This window comes from Pieris rapae, chromosome 24 (genome assembly GCF_905147795.1).
Source record: "Pieris rapae chromosome 24, ilPieRapa1.1, whole genome shotgun sequence".
Lineage (NCBI taxonomy): Eukaryota > Metazoa > Arthropoda > Insecta > Lepidoptera > Pieridae > Pieris > Pieris rapae.
In genome coordinates, this window is record NC_059532.1 from 840769 (window position 1) to 854946 (window position 14178).

A 14178-nucleotide genomic window follows, 5' to 3' on the forward strand; every position below is an offset into this window, starting at 1 on the left:
TAAGATAGAAAAATGTAGTGGAATAAATAAATAAATTAATTAAAAAAAAAAAACATATGTGCAATTCACACATGGTAGAAGTGAAACCTTCAAAAACATTTTTTTTATTATTAATCATATATAAATTAATCATTTTCCATTATCTAAATGTGTGTGTTCTTTTAAAACAGTATATTTTAATGATAAATTTTAATTTATAAGTTTAATATAAATTTTTAATTTGGGAAAAACTAAAACATCGAAAGTTTGAAATTCGATCAAATGAAAAAGCGGCAGTAAAGAGAGGCTGTATAATGCCTGCTATCTCATTTTCTCCCACGTTAAATCATATGATGAATTGATGTTTCTGTCTCTCTTTACCGCTGCATCCGGTTTGAAATCACGACGATTCGAAAGAAGTTTATCTATCTCATTTTCTCCCACGTTAAATCATATGAATTAATGTTTCTGTCTCTTTTTACTGTCGCTTTTTCGTTGCATCCGGTTTGAAATCACAACGATTCTAAAGAAGTTTCACTTCAAAAAAATATTCCTAATTCGCTGCAATGCTGTTGTGTGATCACTTATATCCACGACTGTACCCATTATTCACCCACACGGGACTAAGAAAGGAAATCGTGTGAACTACACCACTTGCAGTTCAAAGGCAAGGTATATACTATCCTCATGATGCTTTTAATACGTAGAAGTAGAAAAAAAATCCAGCAACACCAAGGGATCTCTCGCGAAGTCAGTTATCTCTTTTTATACAAAGTAATAATTAAAAATTTAAAAAGAAAATCTAAACAAATTTTAAAAGTTTAGTCCCTATTGTACCTTTAAATAAATTTATTATTCACGTCAAAAGAAATAATCACGAAACTTTAAAAAAATTGCATCATGTGTGGAAATAAAAAAAACATTATATTATAATTACCGATTCATTTAAATGATTGCGTAAAGAGAATTTAATATTTAAAGTTAATTATCAAAGTCTCTTCGTTTACTCTATCCAATACCTAAAGGATTTTGGCCTTTTATACTTACATTACATCTATTCTCATAATAGACATTAGTCACTTACATGAGTACACTTATATGCTAACGTTACAATTAAAAAAAAAACATGTGCAATTCACACGTGGTAGAAGTGAAACCTTCAAAAACAAAGTTTTTATAATTAATCATATATAAATCAAACATTTTTTACTTTCTAAATGTATTAAACTTTTTATTAAAAACAGTATATTTTAATGATAAACTTTAATTTATAGGTTAATATAAATCTTTAATTTGACAAAAACTAAAACAACGAAAGTTCGAAATTCGATTAAATGAAAAAGCGGCAGTAAAAAGAGGCTGTATAATGCCTCCTGTCTCATTTTCTCCCACGTTAAATCTTATGAATATATGTTTCTGTCTCTTTTTACTGTCGCTTTTTCCGTTGCATCCGGTTTGAAATCACATCGATTCTAAAGAAGTTTCACTTCAAAAAGAAACTTGGTAGAGTATACTTTACATATTTTAAGCAACTCTCAACGGCCTTTCGGTGTAGTCAAAAATTACCCTTCGGTTTTCTAAAAGAGCCAACAGGCTATTATACTTTTAATGAAATATGTGGCTACATGATTGCTGACTGTGTAGGTAGCCCAAAAATACAAAAAACTTTTTATTGCACAATACATGGCTGAAAAATGTTTATCTCCGCATATTTTGGCAACTGTATATGGCTTGGCTAAAAAATACTTTGCCCCGAAGTATTCTTGAGTATTTCACACCCTCGCTGTCGTTCGTTACAAAATGACCCGTCTATGAGTCCCTATAAACTGCCACGTATTCTGTAAGTTTTTTAAATCCATGAATTCCGCCTTTAGAAATTATCAAATCAAATCAAAAATCATTTATTCATATAGGCAACATAAGGTACACTTATAAACGTCAAAATATATGATTCTAATTTTACATTAACTGCCAGTTCTCAAATCAATACTTTAGTACCTACTTAACTTTGAGTATAAGTTAGTGTGTTTAGTCTAATATCACATTTATTTTCATTTGTAGCATTTAACTCATCATGTTTACCAGTGCCCGATTAGCCACGTAGCAAGAGTAGCAAATATATATATAGTATATATATATACGCGCTCTAGCGTACTCGTATTAAGATATAGAATGAAAGATATAGCAATGAAAAAAGGCAGAAGTAGAAATAGATTTTATTGAAATCATATTGCTTAAGACAAACATTATTAACATTGCTTACAATTCACAATTGATCGCATCTTTGTAAATAAAATAATGAATATAATCTGCAGCTGAGTTTCATCATCAGACGTCGAGGCTGAATACGAAATTCCACCCGTATCACCTCGACGTCCGCCGTTCCACAACTACGCGTTTTTCCAGGCAGTTTTTGCCGCGCACCACCACTTTGTGGAACCAGCTGCCCACTGAAGTATTTCCGAACCAATTCGACTTAGGGTCCTTCAAGAAAATATTATACCAATTCTTAAAAGGCCGGCAAAGCACTCTGGCATTGCGAGTGTCCATGGGCGGCGGTTTAACATCAAGTGAGCCTCCTGCCCGTTTGCTCAGTTCTATAAAAAAAAAGTATCGCTACTGTGAATTCACTCTGCGAACATACAAATATGTCGATAGTGTCGGAGACAGCATTCGCAACGTCCTGGATAACGGGGATCTGTGCAACAGACTGATTCTTGCCCCTGGTAACGCAAATAACCTAGTCCTTCGCCGTCGCCCATATCCCATAGGAAGTAAGAAACCCAGTTCTTGGAGTACACTTGGGTTGCACACTGTAATACTACATTATGGGTAAAGGCCTCTTGTATAACAGATTGAATTTCAATTGCAGCAATGGTGCTACATTTTTAGATCCTACTAGGCAAGTTATTAACCATCTGTGGCACCTACTTTTTGGGTTTAAAGCCTAACGATGTTTTCTTTCACCATACGAACTCCAACGTTGAAGGAACAAGTGCAGAACCGGCTTGCGTTAGACACAAATGTCGATGCGTCAGGCACAGTAGTCTGATAACCTACTTTGCCTTGCCAACACATGAAACAGATATAGAAATCTGAGGCCCAGATCTAAAAACTTTGCAGAACTTAAAACTTAATAAGTAATTGAATGTAGTTTAGTTTTATAGGTCATAAAATGCTTCAGACAGAATTCCATAGGTGATATTAAATCCTTAAGTTAGGGATTAAAATAAAACGACCAATCAATATATAATAACTATTTATGTAAGTATATAAACAGTACATCGATAAGAAAAAATAATTCATTTACCTAAATCGAAATTAAACATAATATAGTAAAACTATTGTTGACGAAAGACATCTAAACTAATAATAAAAAAATATTCAATTGTTTCGTTATATTCAATTTGACAACTGCAATAAACACATTTCCCGCGATTGTGTGACAATTATCGCGTTGACAGATGACGCGTTTGACAGTTCCAATTGAGTTATAGACAGATGTCACTGCGTTATATTATGCGCTGTTTAAACAGAATTGTGTGCTAATAAGGTTTTAATATCGGAATATATTGCGATAGCTTAGCGCCATTTTGGAGATTTACGAAGTATTTTAAACACGCTGTCCCCTTTTGAAATTAACATAGCAACATACACTTGTTTATGGACTGTATTAAACAAAATGTCTTAAGTACCCTCACAATAGCTAAACTATATTTTAACATACAATCACACTACATATATTAAATAAAAAAACCAATAGAAATTCCATTTTTAAAAAAATTCATGTCCATTTGCAATTTATCGATCTATTTTACGCTAACTTAATCTATAAACACTGCACGTTTCAACAATTTTTCGGTCCTGGCAACAAAGAGAAAAAAACAAAAATATTTACAAATCCATGACAAAACCAGTGATGTGCACTCGTAAACATTTATCGATACTTTGCGATTCCATATACGAATTTCGTTCGAAGCCGAGGACCCAAAACTTGCGCACTATGGACAGGGCGGAGCCCTAACTTAGACGCTACCTCACCGAAAAATCTCTATAATAACCTATTTTATACAAATTTCCATACACCCCGAAAAAAAAACTTAAATACCGGATTGAAATGAAATTTTAGTACAAAATTCCATAAAAACGCTTCCGCGGACTCCCAAAGGTTGGACACAAAAATCAATTCCTGTAATTGGTCGCCCGCACTACAACTATATAATTATAATAATTTATGAATAAATGCATATTTTCATAAATACATTTCGCTTTGGGAATTATAAGAAATGTACATCTTTTTTTTTAAAGGCAAACGAGCCTACGGGGACAACCATAAAAGGCAGACAGTCCTCCTGAACCCCCATTTTAGTTGCGCCTCTATAACTACTTTCGCCACTTTACCGGCAGCGCAGGAGTCGATTTTAGGTCCCATACGCTATGTCCCCTAAAAGCTGATTTTTAGCCATATGAAAAGAATTTTCCCAAATGTTCGTCAACCAATGAAACTTATAAATAAAAATACGAATCTAGGAACATTATATCTTAAACAAAAGCTAAAATAATTTATATTAAAAATGGAAGATGTGATACACCTATTTCTTTCAATTTTGAGATTGAATGTTCAGTGTGAAAACACATTAAAACCAAAATCAAATATTTTTAAGCAAATAAAGAGCCGATAGCACTAAATTGATTACACAATTATTCTTATTAAATAAATATAACTGAAAAATCTTTACTTAAAATAAATATGGAATTAAGTAATCTTGGCTAAAAACCGTTGTCAATATAAAAAAATAATGTTAAAACATCAAAAAACCATTCAAGCAATACTAATGTATTAATACACAATACATTTAGATGTTTAAATTAATTCTATATAAAAACATATATTCGAAATAAAATTAATATCGACATGTATAGAACATCACTATTGCGACAATTTGAATAAAGAATTTACACATTCGATACACAAGATGGCGACGAAAAAAATTTCCTAAACTGCCAGTCCATAAAGATTCAAATTTCGAACTTCAATTGTGCGAAACAAAAATCGTCGACACAATAAAAAAAATTGCAAATGAATTGATTGAGGTCCTAGCACGAACTAAACAATTACATATACAGTGCGAATCGTTTCGCTTAATCGTCAATATCGTGATTAAATTCGTGCTAGGCGCGAAGAATACTTTGTATTTTAAACAGTAGCCAATATCAATACATATATCTACTGTGCTATATTTTGGCAGATCGTACCGTTATGCATCAATAAAAAAGTATGAAACCACTTAGAACAGGTCGAAAACATAAGACGTCCCCGTTCCAAACTTTCATAACAGGAAGCTCGCATGTCATAACGCTGACAACCCGCCAAAATTCAAATATAGAAAACGGTGCACTAAAATTAATAAACGCGCCAATCGGATCGCGCGGGATTGCCAACATACCGGTCTCCCATTTCTGAGATCAGACTCGCTTGAAATGGCGCCAAATTCAAATTTCGAAAAATTTACTAAAAGCCGCGTAATTTCAATTCGATATTCAAAAATAACTCTACGCTAACGTGACGCACACACTGAAACGACACTCCACGTCGCTGACATCTGACAGTTGACAGTTGGCGCCATTACGAGTCAATGTATAATCCCGGTATGTTATGTCGAACCCCGCTCACTGCATAAAGTAGTCAGGGTGATCTGGGTCCTTTTCGAATCGCTTCGCCTCCTCTTGCATGCTCTCTTTAATTTTCAATATGGCGGCCGATTCCGTCTGGTCACTTTGATCCCCGCCGGGCCCACCGAAACCTTTCAATCAGAAATCAACAACACCACCTGTTTTAAATTATCATCTGATGCTCTGAATTCGAAGGCCCATACCCCAGAACGTATGTCAAAACAGCAACTGTCACAAATATCAAAACAGGCGACACGTCCTGGGGTAGGAGCCCGTGTCCATTATGACCATTTCAGTGGTGGCAATAATTATGATTTTAATTTAAATATTTGAAATTTGGAAGTACATTACAAAATAAAACAAAAGTTTCAAAATATAAGTTTTAATGTACTTTTACAATTCAATTAAAAAATGAACAAAATTATGTCAAACCGTATTTACATATGTTGTTTACAAATGTCAATTAATGTCACACGACACTTTACAATGGGTTTCTAAATCAGAGCAACAGATGGCGCAAATAGCAATGGCAAGATTATTATATACATAACACGACTTTACGCCAACACCTAGTCTACTTAGCCTATTGGGACGGTATTTTCAAATTGTTTGTAAGCTCGCAATGCTAAAATTAATAAATAGTTCATTATTAAGTATCAAGAGCTTTAAGAGCTTTAGCAGACCGAGCTTAAAACATTAGCAGTTTTACAAGGATATTTTGGCAGTTAATAAGGCGAGAACGCAAACATTACAAGTGATTGAGAAACGAGACTGCTGTCAAAATGTCTCGTATCTGACGAAGACGTTTTAGACTGACTTCAGTACGTCAAAAACGTGATAGATTTTGACATACGAGAGTAACAAGTCGTTTCTAAACCCGACTCGTAGAGTCGAGACTAATAAATTGTGGCCTATGGGAGTCTCCACACTGAATCATCCAAAACTCCTTAGCTGTTAACAAAGTCTAGCCAAAACAACCTTGTAAAACCCAGGCCTATATTCAAAAACATTTCTTGAGCAGTGTCAAACAAAATGTCAAGCTTAGAGAGTTTAGGGGCCTACCACGACATTTTTCCAGTCAATTAACTCCCATTTGTACCACAACACAGGGGCCATGGGCCCGAACATTTCAACCAAGTAATATTTATTTTTCTACCATTCCGTACTTCCGAATGATCTCCATAACTTCCAATTGCGATTCCGACATTTTTCTATCAAATTTGTTCTGTCAATATTCAGTTAATAACCGCCAATTGGAAGTTAGAGAGTCACCACATTGGTTTCTTTTCTAGATTTTCGCTAGCATGGTAAAAAACCTGTTCATTTTTGATTTGGCTGGTCAGCCCTGGTAAGCCCCCAAGAATAATACTATTCATCTCCTAAAGTGCTTAATTGACAAACGCGCCATCTAGTACTTCATAAAACACTTACTTAAGTTGTAATCCCCCATTCCAGAGGCCGAGTCCTCACGGGGCGTTCCCGGCCCTCCTCCACCGACGCCACCCGGAGATGACTTCATACCATCAACACCACCTAATCCTGTAATACATGAACCACGCATAACTAAACTAATTAGTTGTTGGTCATATCCAATCCGATTGGATTTTTACAAATCTTGGTTAATGTCAAATGGGTTTTGACATATTCTGCGAACTTAAGCTTAGTAATTACTTGACCAATATGTTCAAATGCCATCGTTTTATACAAATCTTTGTCAAATGGGTTTTGAAATTTACAGGCAACTTAGGCAAATAAAAACTTTACTACTAATTAACTTACGCATCGGCCATCGGATGTGTAAGGCAAGAATGAGTAAGATACATAAGGAAAAAGCAAAAAAATCCTACGACGGTTCTCTTTCCGCACAGTCTAGTCCAAAAGCCATCACAAGCCACAATCTTCGCTAAAGCACTGTCAAATATGTTAGCTTCGAATAGAAAAAACTATTTGACAGCTCTTGATAGATAAAACTTGAGCGACATACAATAATACATAAACACGGGCATACATGAAATTATGACAGATTAAACTTTCTACTGTATCTGTTCTAAAACCTACTTCTGTAATCCACGAGTATATGTCAATTGTCAATCCAATTTGCTTCATTCTCATTTTTAGAACTGCAAAGATTGGATGTACGCCCAAGGAGGTCACGGATTTCATCATCTGTTGTATACGATATCGACATTTTATGACATTAACAGTCCGGAACATATAGCTGTGCTTGTAGTATACTTTACCTAATAGGATTTTCATGATTCCTAATTCAATATATTGCCGTTATCGATTTATATCGATATCGAGATATCGATTAATATCGATTTTAATAACCACTTATACAATTACAGATAAAGGCTATCTCTGTACTATATATTATACAACATTGCCCCAATTAGAGACATACCTAAAATACGTTCCAAAAGAGAAAAAATATTTAACTCAATTTAACTGAACTCAAACTAACTTTATTCATATAGTTGACCAAGTACACTTATGAAGGTCAAAAGAAAAGATGTTAAATTCTAAGGTTACATTTAGTAACAGTTCGCAAGTCTAAGAAATGGCAAGAAACTCTCCGCCACTCTTTTTAAACGTCAAGTTTTGAGTGGTACAAACTGTTTGATTAGGATTTAAATAATCGTCAAATTTTAAAAAGTTTTATTAATTAATTGACGTTTTCAGTGATAATTCTCCAATTTCGCTTGGAAGTTTGTTGTAAAAACGAATACAATTTCCGTATAAGGAGTAACTACTTCTAAGATAAACTTATCTTCAGAGTTCTAGTTCTATTTCGAGTATTATACGGTATACAGTCACAATTCGTTTTAAAATCGTTTTATGGTTCTATTTCTATCTATTTGTTAATACCTATAGCAGTTAGTTCATTTCTTGTATTTTTTATTACGTAATTTTGTTATTCCTAATTAATTTCCTGCTTTTATTTGCTTTTAAAAGCAAAATAATTTACTTTTATTTGTTTCATCTGAAATTTTTATTCACATATTGTACACTTTTGTCAATTTAAGGTCGCCTGTTAGGGCAGGAGTGGTTTTTAAAATAATTACGAAGCGTTTCAATAGATTCATCATTATGCTTAGACGCGTCAATATTGCGGTAACAAAAACTCTATTTTGACACGTGACGAAACATGAGATAATCTGTCAAGTTGCTAAGTCAGCGCGTGGATAAAAAGAAACTAGCTTTGACATATGTCAAATCTCTAAGTTAATTGTTATGCCATTATTAATTATTACCATTCAAAATTACAATTATCTCTTAATTATTAATTAGTAATACAAATTTATAGATAGTTAATTAATATAGATAATCGTGATGATACAATATTTTTTAGGTCTCGGCCTCAGATTTCTGAATCTGTCTCCGAAATATATTTATTTACGTAATAGCTAACAAATAATCATGAAAAATCGTGACGCTACAATATTTTTAAGTATCGGCCTCAGATTTCCTTATCTCTGTCTCCGACATGTTTTTTTACGTAAAAACAAATAGAATATAGAAAATCGTGACGCTGCAATCTTATTAGGTCTCGGCCTCAGATTTCGACATCTATGTCTAAGACATGCCTTCTACGTAATAACTAATAGAATATAGAAAATCCTGATGCTACAATATTTTTAGGTCTCGGCCTCAGATTTCTGAATCTGTCTCCGAAATATATTTATTTACGTAATAGCTAACAAATAATAATAAAAAATCGTGACGTTATAATCTTTTTAGGTCTGAGCCTCAGATTTCTGTATCTGTTTCATGATTTGTCAATCTGATATACAAGTAGGTGATCAGCCTCATACTTGACACACTCAGTTGCAGAACCGGTGATTCTACCATCTTCAGGATATTGATGATCTCATGTCTGTGGTCAGCAAGAAAGCATTTGAAGCGGACTATTGGTTTCCATCGGTATCTCTCCAGTGCCTCTCTTACGTGTTCATCATTCCATCTGGCATCTTCCATCACCGTAGACAGGCAAGTCCATATGCTATGGATGGAGATGGACCAGAATGTGTTCAGCGCAACATCTCAAAGGCATCATTCCTTTGCCAAGATAGTCCACATTTCTGTCCATACATCCCGGGTTCCCACTACGCCGGCCAGGTATATATTATATATAATAAAATAAATCCTAATAGGTTCACATTACACCGGTGTAATGTGAACCTATTAGGATTTATTTTATTATATATAATATATATTTATTTTATTATAACCTAGGATCCGGATCCCACAAGAGAATCGGACAACCAAGTCGGTCTCAGTTGAGGTGGTTAATAGAAGGCAGAATAAAAGAAAACATTGGGTGCAGTATTTCACGGGAAAGAGTTTCACTTGGAACAATTGAAAGGATCATGAATTGAATTGACGAATCCAAGTTCATCCATTATATTCGTACTCCCCGTACGGGCAACTCGTTCATATTTCTCCGGTTAGGTGGTTCTACCAGCATCAAAATCGACAAAACGCCGTTAAAAAGTGGTTAAAATGGCGGAGTCGTGATGATCTGAATAGCTTTATAGAAATTGTTCAGCCAACCCTTCCTGCAGTTTCAACGTACTGGCAGATCTGCCATCCAGCCTACAGGAAAATAGGGAACGCCAGACCCCGTATCAGTCTTTTTGGTGTTGTTACCTTCCTCTTCTCTTCTTTTAAAATTGGTTCTTCATAATACAGGAGTAAAATATCAAATCTAATTGTGTATTGTTACTACATTCCAGCAAATTCCAATATACAGATAACCGATTCCAAGTATAAGACAAAAAAATCACTTACCTGAGTTCGATGAATCCTGTGGGCTCGGCATTATGGGTGTAGGGGGCCCCGGGGGTCCATTTGACCCCGGCGGCGCCCCGTACGCACCCGGCGAGCCGCCGCTGTAATTAAGGGGGGCTGAGCCCCCGGCTGACCCACTACCGCCCGCCCATGCGCCCCTCGGCCCCATGCCCATCGGAGGCATGCCTGTACAATCATTCAAAATATTTTATTAGCTACCCTAACTTAAAAAATTTGCGGCGATACAAACATTTGAGGTCTGGGCCTCAGATGTCTGTATCTAACCTAACCCAAAAAACAGAGAGAGATTATTACGATGTTTTGTGTATTTTTAGTTTGTGATATTTGGGATTCAAATGCATACCCCCTAATTTTCAAGTTTCCGCCATCTATTTCGCCAACTTTTCTTCTATCTTACAAAATCTTATTTCTAAATTAAAAAATGGTACTACCAAATAAAAAAAAACATTAAATTTATTTCAATGTATATAGTTTCAAATTAAAAAGAGAAATTTTTAATTAAAAATGTGAAAATACCAAATTAAAAAAAAGTTATTTACAAATTAAAAAAGTGAAATTTCCAAATTAAAAAGTGAAATTTTCATATTGAAAAGTAAAATTAAAAATTTCATATTTGCTAAACAGTCATTTTTCAATTACCAATATAATAACAAATAACTTTGTCACCACAGCAATTAATTACATACCTGCTCCCTGCGGCGGTGGGCCTCTCATACCCGCAGCGTAGGCCCCGGGGCTCATCGGCCCCATGCCAGGTCGAGGAGGTGTCATACGAGGCCCGCCCAACATTCCCGCACCTCCAGCACCACCTCTTTCCAATGAGTTGCCCATCATACCTTGTCCTGAGAAAAAAAAATTAATCTATATTACATATATTTACATTTATTGACATGATAAAAACAAACATTTAAAATATAGGTTAATAGGAAATTTATGGTATAAAAAATGTGTCAATTTTTAAGGATTCTCAAAGGATCTAAAAACACCCTAACCTTTAATCCTACAATACATTTTAATCACACAATACATTTTTCAAAAGAATACTATTTTTCACAGCCAGTTTGAATTTAAAAAAAAATATGGATATTTGATCCCATATGCTTACAAACCTAAATTATAAAAAGTATATTATATACTTATTTTTATACTATATCTACTGCATACTAAAAACTAAAAATTTCTTAATCCGTACCTGGTGGTCCATTAAAGTCGTTGCCCATTCCCATTCGTACAGCTGATCGTGGTCCGCCTGAATACCATGGTCCAATAAACGGTTGTCCGGAGCCCATCAGCTGCGGCTGTGGCCCGTGCGGTGATGGCTGAGAGCCTGGATGTGGGGCTGGTGGTGACGGCCGTAGTGAGGAGTTGGGGAAGAAACCAGGTGGCATACCACCTCCACCCATGCCTGGAATTATCATTTAATTAAGAATATATCGAGTCTTCCTGAGGTTACAATTCAACATTACAAGATGTGATGTTAAGTATGAAAATGCTTAAATTTAATTTTCTCCCAATCATTATTGTGACAATATTATTCTGACTGGCATTAGCCAGTGCCCATACTTTTTACGGATTACGCACAACATAGCTAATAGAAGTCTAAGTGCAAAAACTAGGTTCACCAACAATTAATCCCATACTGGGAATATAACTAAGGGAGTACCTGTATTGTAGGCTAGACTACTCTTCCTACCACAGTAAATATTTAAAGAGTAATATTGAAGAAAAAGTTATTAGTAGAATAAAGTATGCATGGCCTGATTAACACTGTCTCATTTGACATGTGAATGTTAATTTCAAACATACAAGTTTTATAATTATACTTATCATAATTATGGCAAGAGAGCAGCGTCACATGCCACATACAACTCTAATATTCCCATCGAAAGCAATATTTCTCATTTTAAATGCAAAACCATTAATTAGGCAATATTGTGAGAAATCAAGACAGTATAATGTTAAGATTCAATCTCATAAAAGTTTTTACATTAGTAAAAATACAAATTTCATAAATGTTTTCTGTTTTAATATATATAAACACCTGAAGACACTCCAATACCAATTAAGTTTATAAATACACAAAATAAGTTATTTATGATTGACAAGGTTTTAAAAATACTATGTTAATAGGATTCAATATATGCAACATTTTTCATACAAAATACAGTATGTTTTATGACAAATCAGACCTTAAAAAAATATCTGAAACATTATACTTGTACTATATTATATATAAGTGTGTTTTTAAGAATTAAGGTAAATACTAAGTTTTTAAGCATATATGTTGCACTTTAGCTTCCCTGAGATGAAATAAGTGTATTTCAGAAAGTATTGAATCTAATGATTGAAGAGATGATCATGATTAAGATGATGAAATTGAAATATAATGATCATACAAACTCAGATTGGCCTCATTTTATAAAATGTAAAGGTATTGAATATTCCTATTACTTATTACAACTATTTACTTAATTAATTACATTTTTTTTATCACCTTCCTCAACATGCAAATTCAGATTGAACTTTTATTGTTTGCATTATTTTATATTCTGTTACTAATTGATAGAATATAATATATAGTCAGACTATAGTATACATTTTTATTTCATTTCATTTCACATATAGTTTATGTATATTGTTTTTTTAATTATACTGGCTAGATGCTTTAATTTTAAATTATATTCATCATTTAAAATTAAAGCCACTTGATACTTATATACAAAAAGTGATCTAATAGATGGGTCATAAAAAATTATGTTACTATGCCATTTTCACATCTACTCAGCACTCTTTTCATAGATAAATTAACAATGTAAACTCATTATTACCAAATGAAAAACGTCGAAAACACATTATTTGCACAAAAAGATAAGAAACATAGTGTCCTAGAAATCTAATTTCTAGATGTTAACAACCTCATTTCTGTTGGGTGAATGTTAAAAATAGCTCGCTTACCATCGTTCGGCGGCGCTGGGCCTGCATTGTGACCGATTCCGTTAACACCATATCCAGAATTGACAAAACCATAGTCGTGAAATGCTTTCGCTTCTGAAGAGTGCTCACATGTGTCCCGCCGTTCTGGCGCGGCGCAGTAAAGATCCCAAAACACACACCACCACGAGTGGAGGAACCCAGGGGGTTCTCCAAGCGTTATATTCTTCTCCCATCGGATTTCCGAAAGGAAAGTTTGCGCCGCTTTCTGTGCCCCAACATGCAGTAAGTATTCGTAGACATAGAGGGCCAACTTCTCGCGTGCCTGAGCGTCCGAAGGTACCGTAGAGCCTTTGCCCTTGGCATACATATCGACTGAAAGCCGACGTTTATGTTAGAATTGTTTATTATTTACATTAACGCTTTATATCAATAAATTCAACTACACAAAATGTCATTGATCGATGGCGACATTTGGCGTCTGTGGCATAGAGAACTCGGATTGTTTTCTATTTCCAACTGTACATTTTTGTTATGTCATAAAATATTCACTATGGTTTTATACAGACCAAATAAACAGTGTTATGTAGTGTAATAGAGTATAAATAAAAAGTATTTAGCTTTTTGTAGGTATTTTCACTCAGTTGAATTTCTATATCAAATTTAATAGTACATAATTATAGTTCAAAATTTACTTATTTATTTGACAATAATAACGAAAAAGTAAATATAGGTTGCATTTAAATAAAATAACTATATAAATCGAAGATTCGACTATAAATA

The 14178-nt window shown here is 34.2% G+C and overlaps 1 protein-coding gene across 3 annotated transcripts; it reads right to left on the minus strand.

The window, feature by feature from the left end:
* Nucleotides 1-3221: 3221 nt before the first annotated feature.
* LOC111000919 (single-stranded DNA-binding protein 3) lies at nt 3222-13913 on the minus strand. Of its 3 annotated transcripts, none has more exons than XM_022270522.2 (6): nt 13420-13912; nt 11657-11869; nt 11151-11306; nt 10444-10629; nt 7084-7191; nt 3222-5783 (listed from the first exon to the last, which is right to left on the minus strand). In XM_022270522.2, exons 1-6 carry the CDS (start codon nt 13763-13765, stop codon nt 5650-5652), a joined length of 1143 nt encoding a protein of 380 aa, XP_022126214.1. In that variant the 5' UTR covers nt 13766-13912; the 3' UTR covers nt 3222-5649. The 3 variants fall into 3 exon arrangements, with proteins under 3 accessions (XP_022126214.1, XP_022126216.1, XP_022126215.1); XM_022270524.2 differs by having other exon boundaries at nt 5688-5798; nt 13420-13913; XM_022270523.2 differs by having other exon boundaries at nt 5697-5810; nt 13420-13913.
* Between the last annotated feature and the right edge of the window lie 265 nt (nt 13914-14178).

What these genes read in the sequence shown, in the direction of transcription:
- LOC111000919 (XM_022270522.2), bottom strand. Translation starts at nt 13,765, where the DNA reads ATGTATGCCAAGGGCAAAGGCTCTACGGTACCTTCGGACGCTCAGGCA. An exon ending in CCCAGCGCCGCCGAACGATG is followed by an intron (nt 11,870 to 13,419) that starts GTAAGCGAGCTA and finishes TGATAATTCCAG; the next exon opens with GCATGGGTGGAGGTGGTATG. An exon ending in CGACTTTAATGGACCACCAG is followed by an intron (nt 11,307 to 11,656) that starts GTACGGATTAAG and finishes TTTTTTTCTCAG; the next exon opens with GACAAGGTATGATGGGCAAC.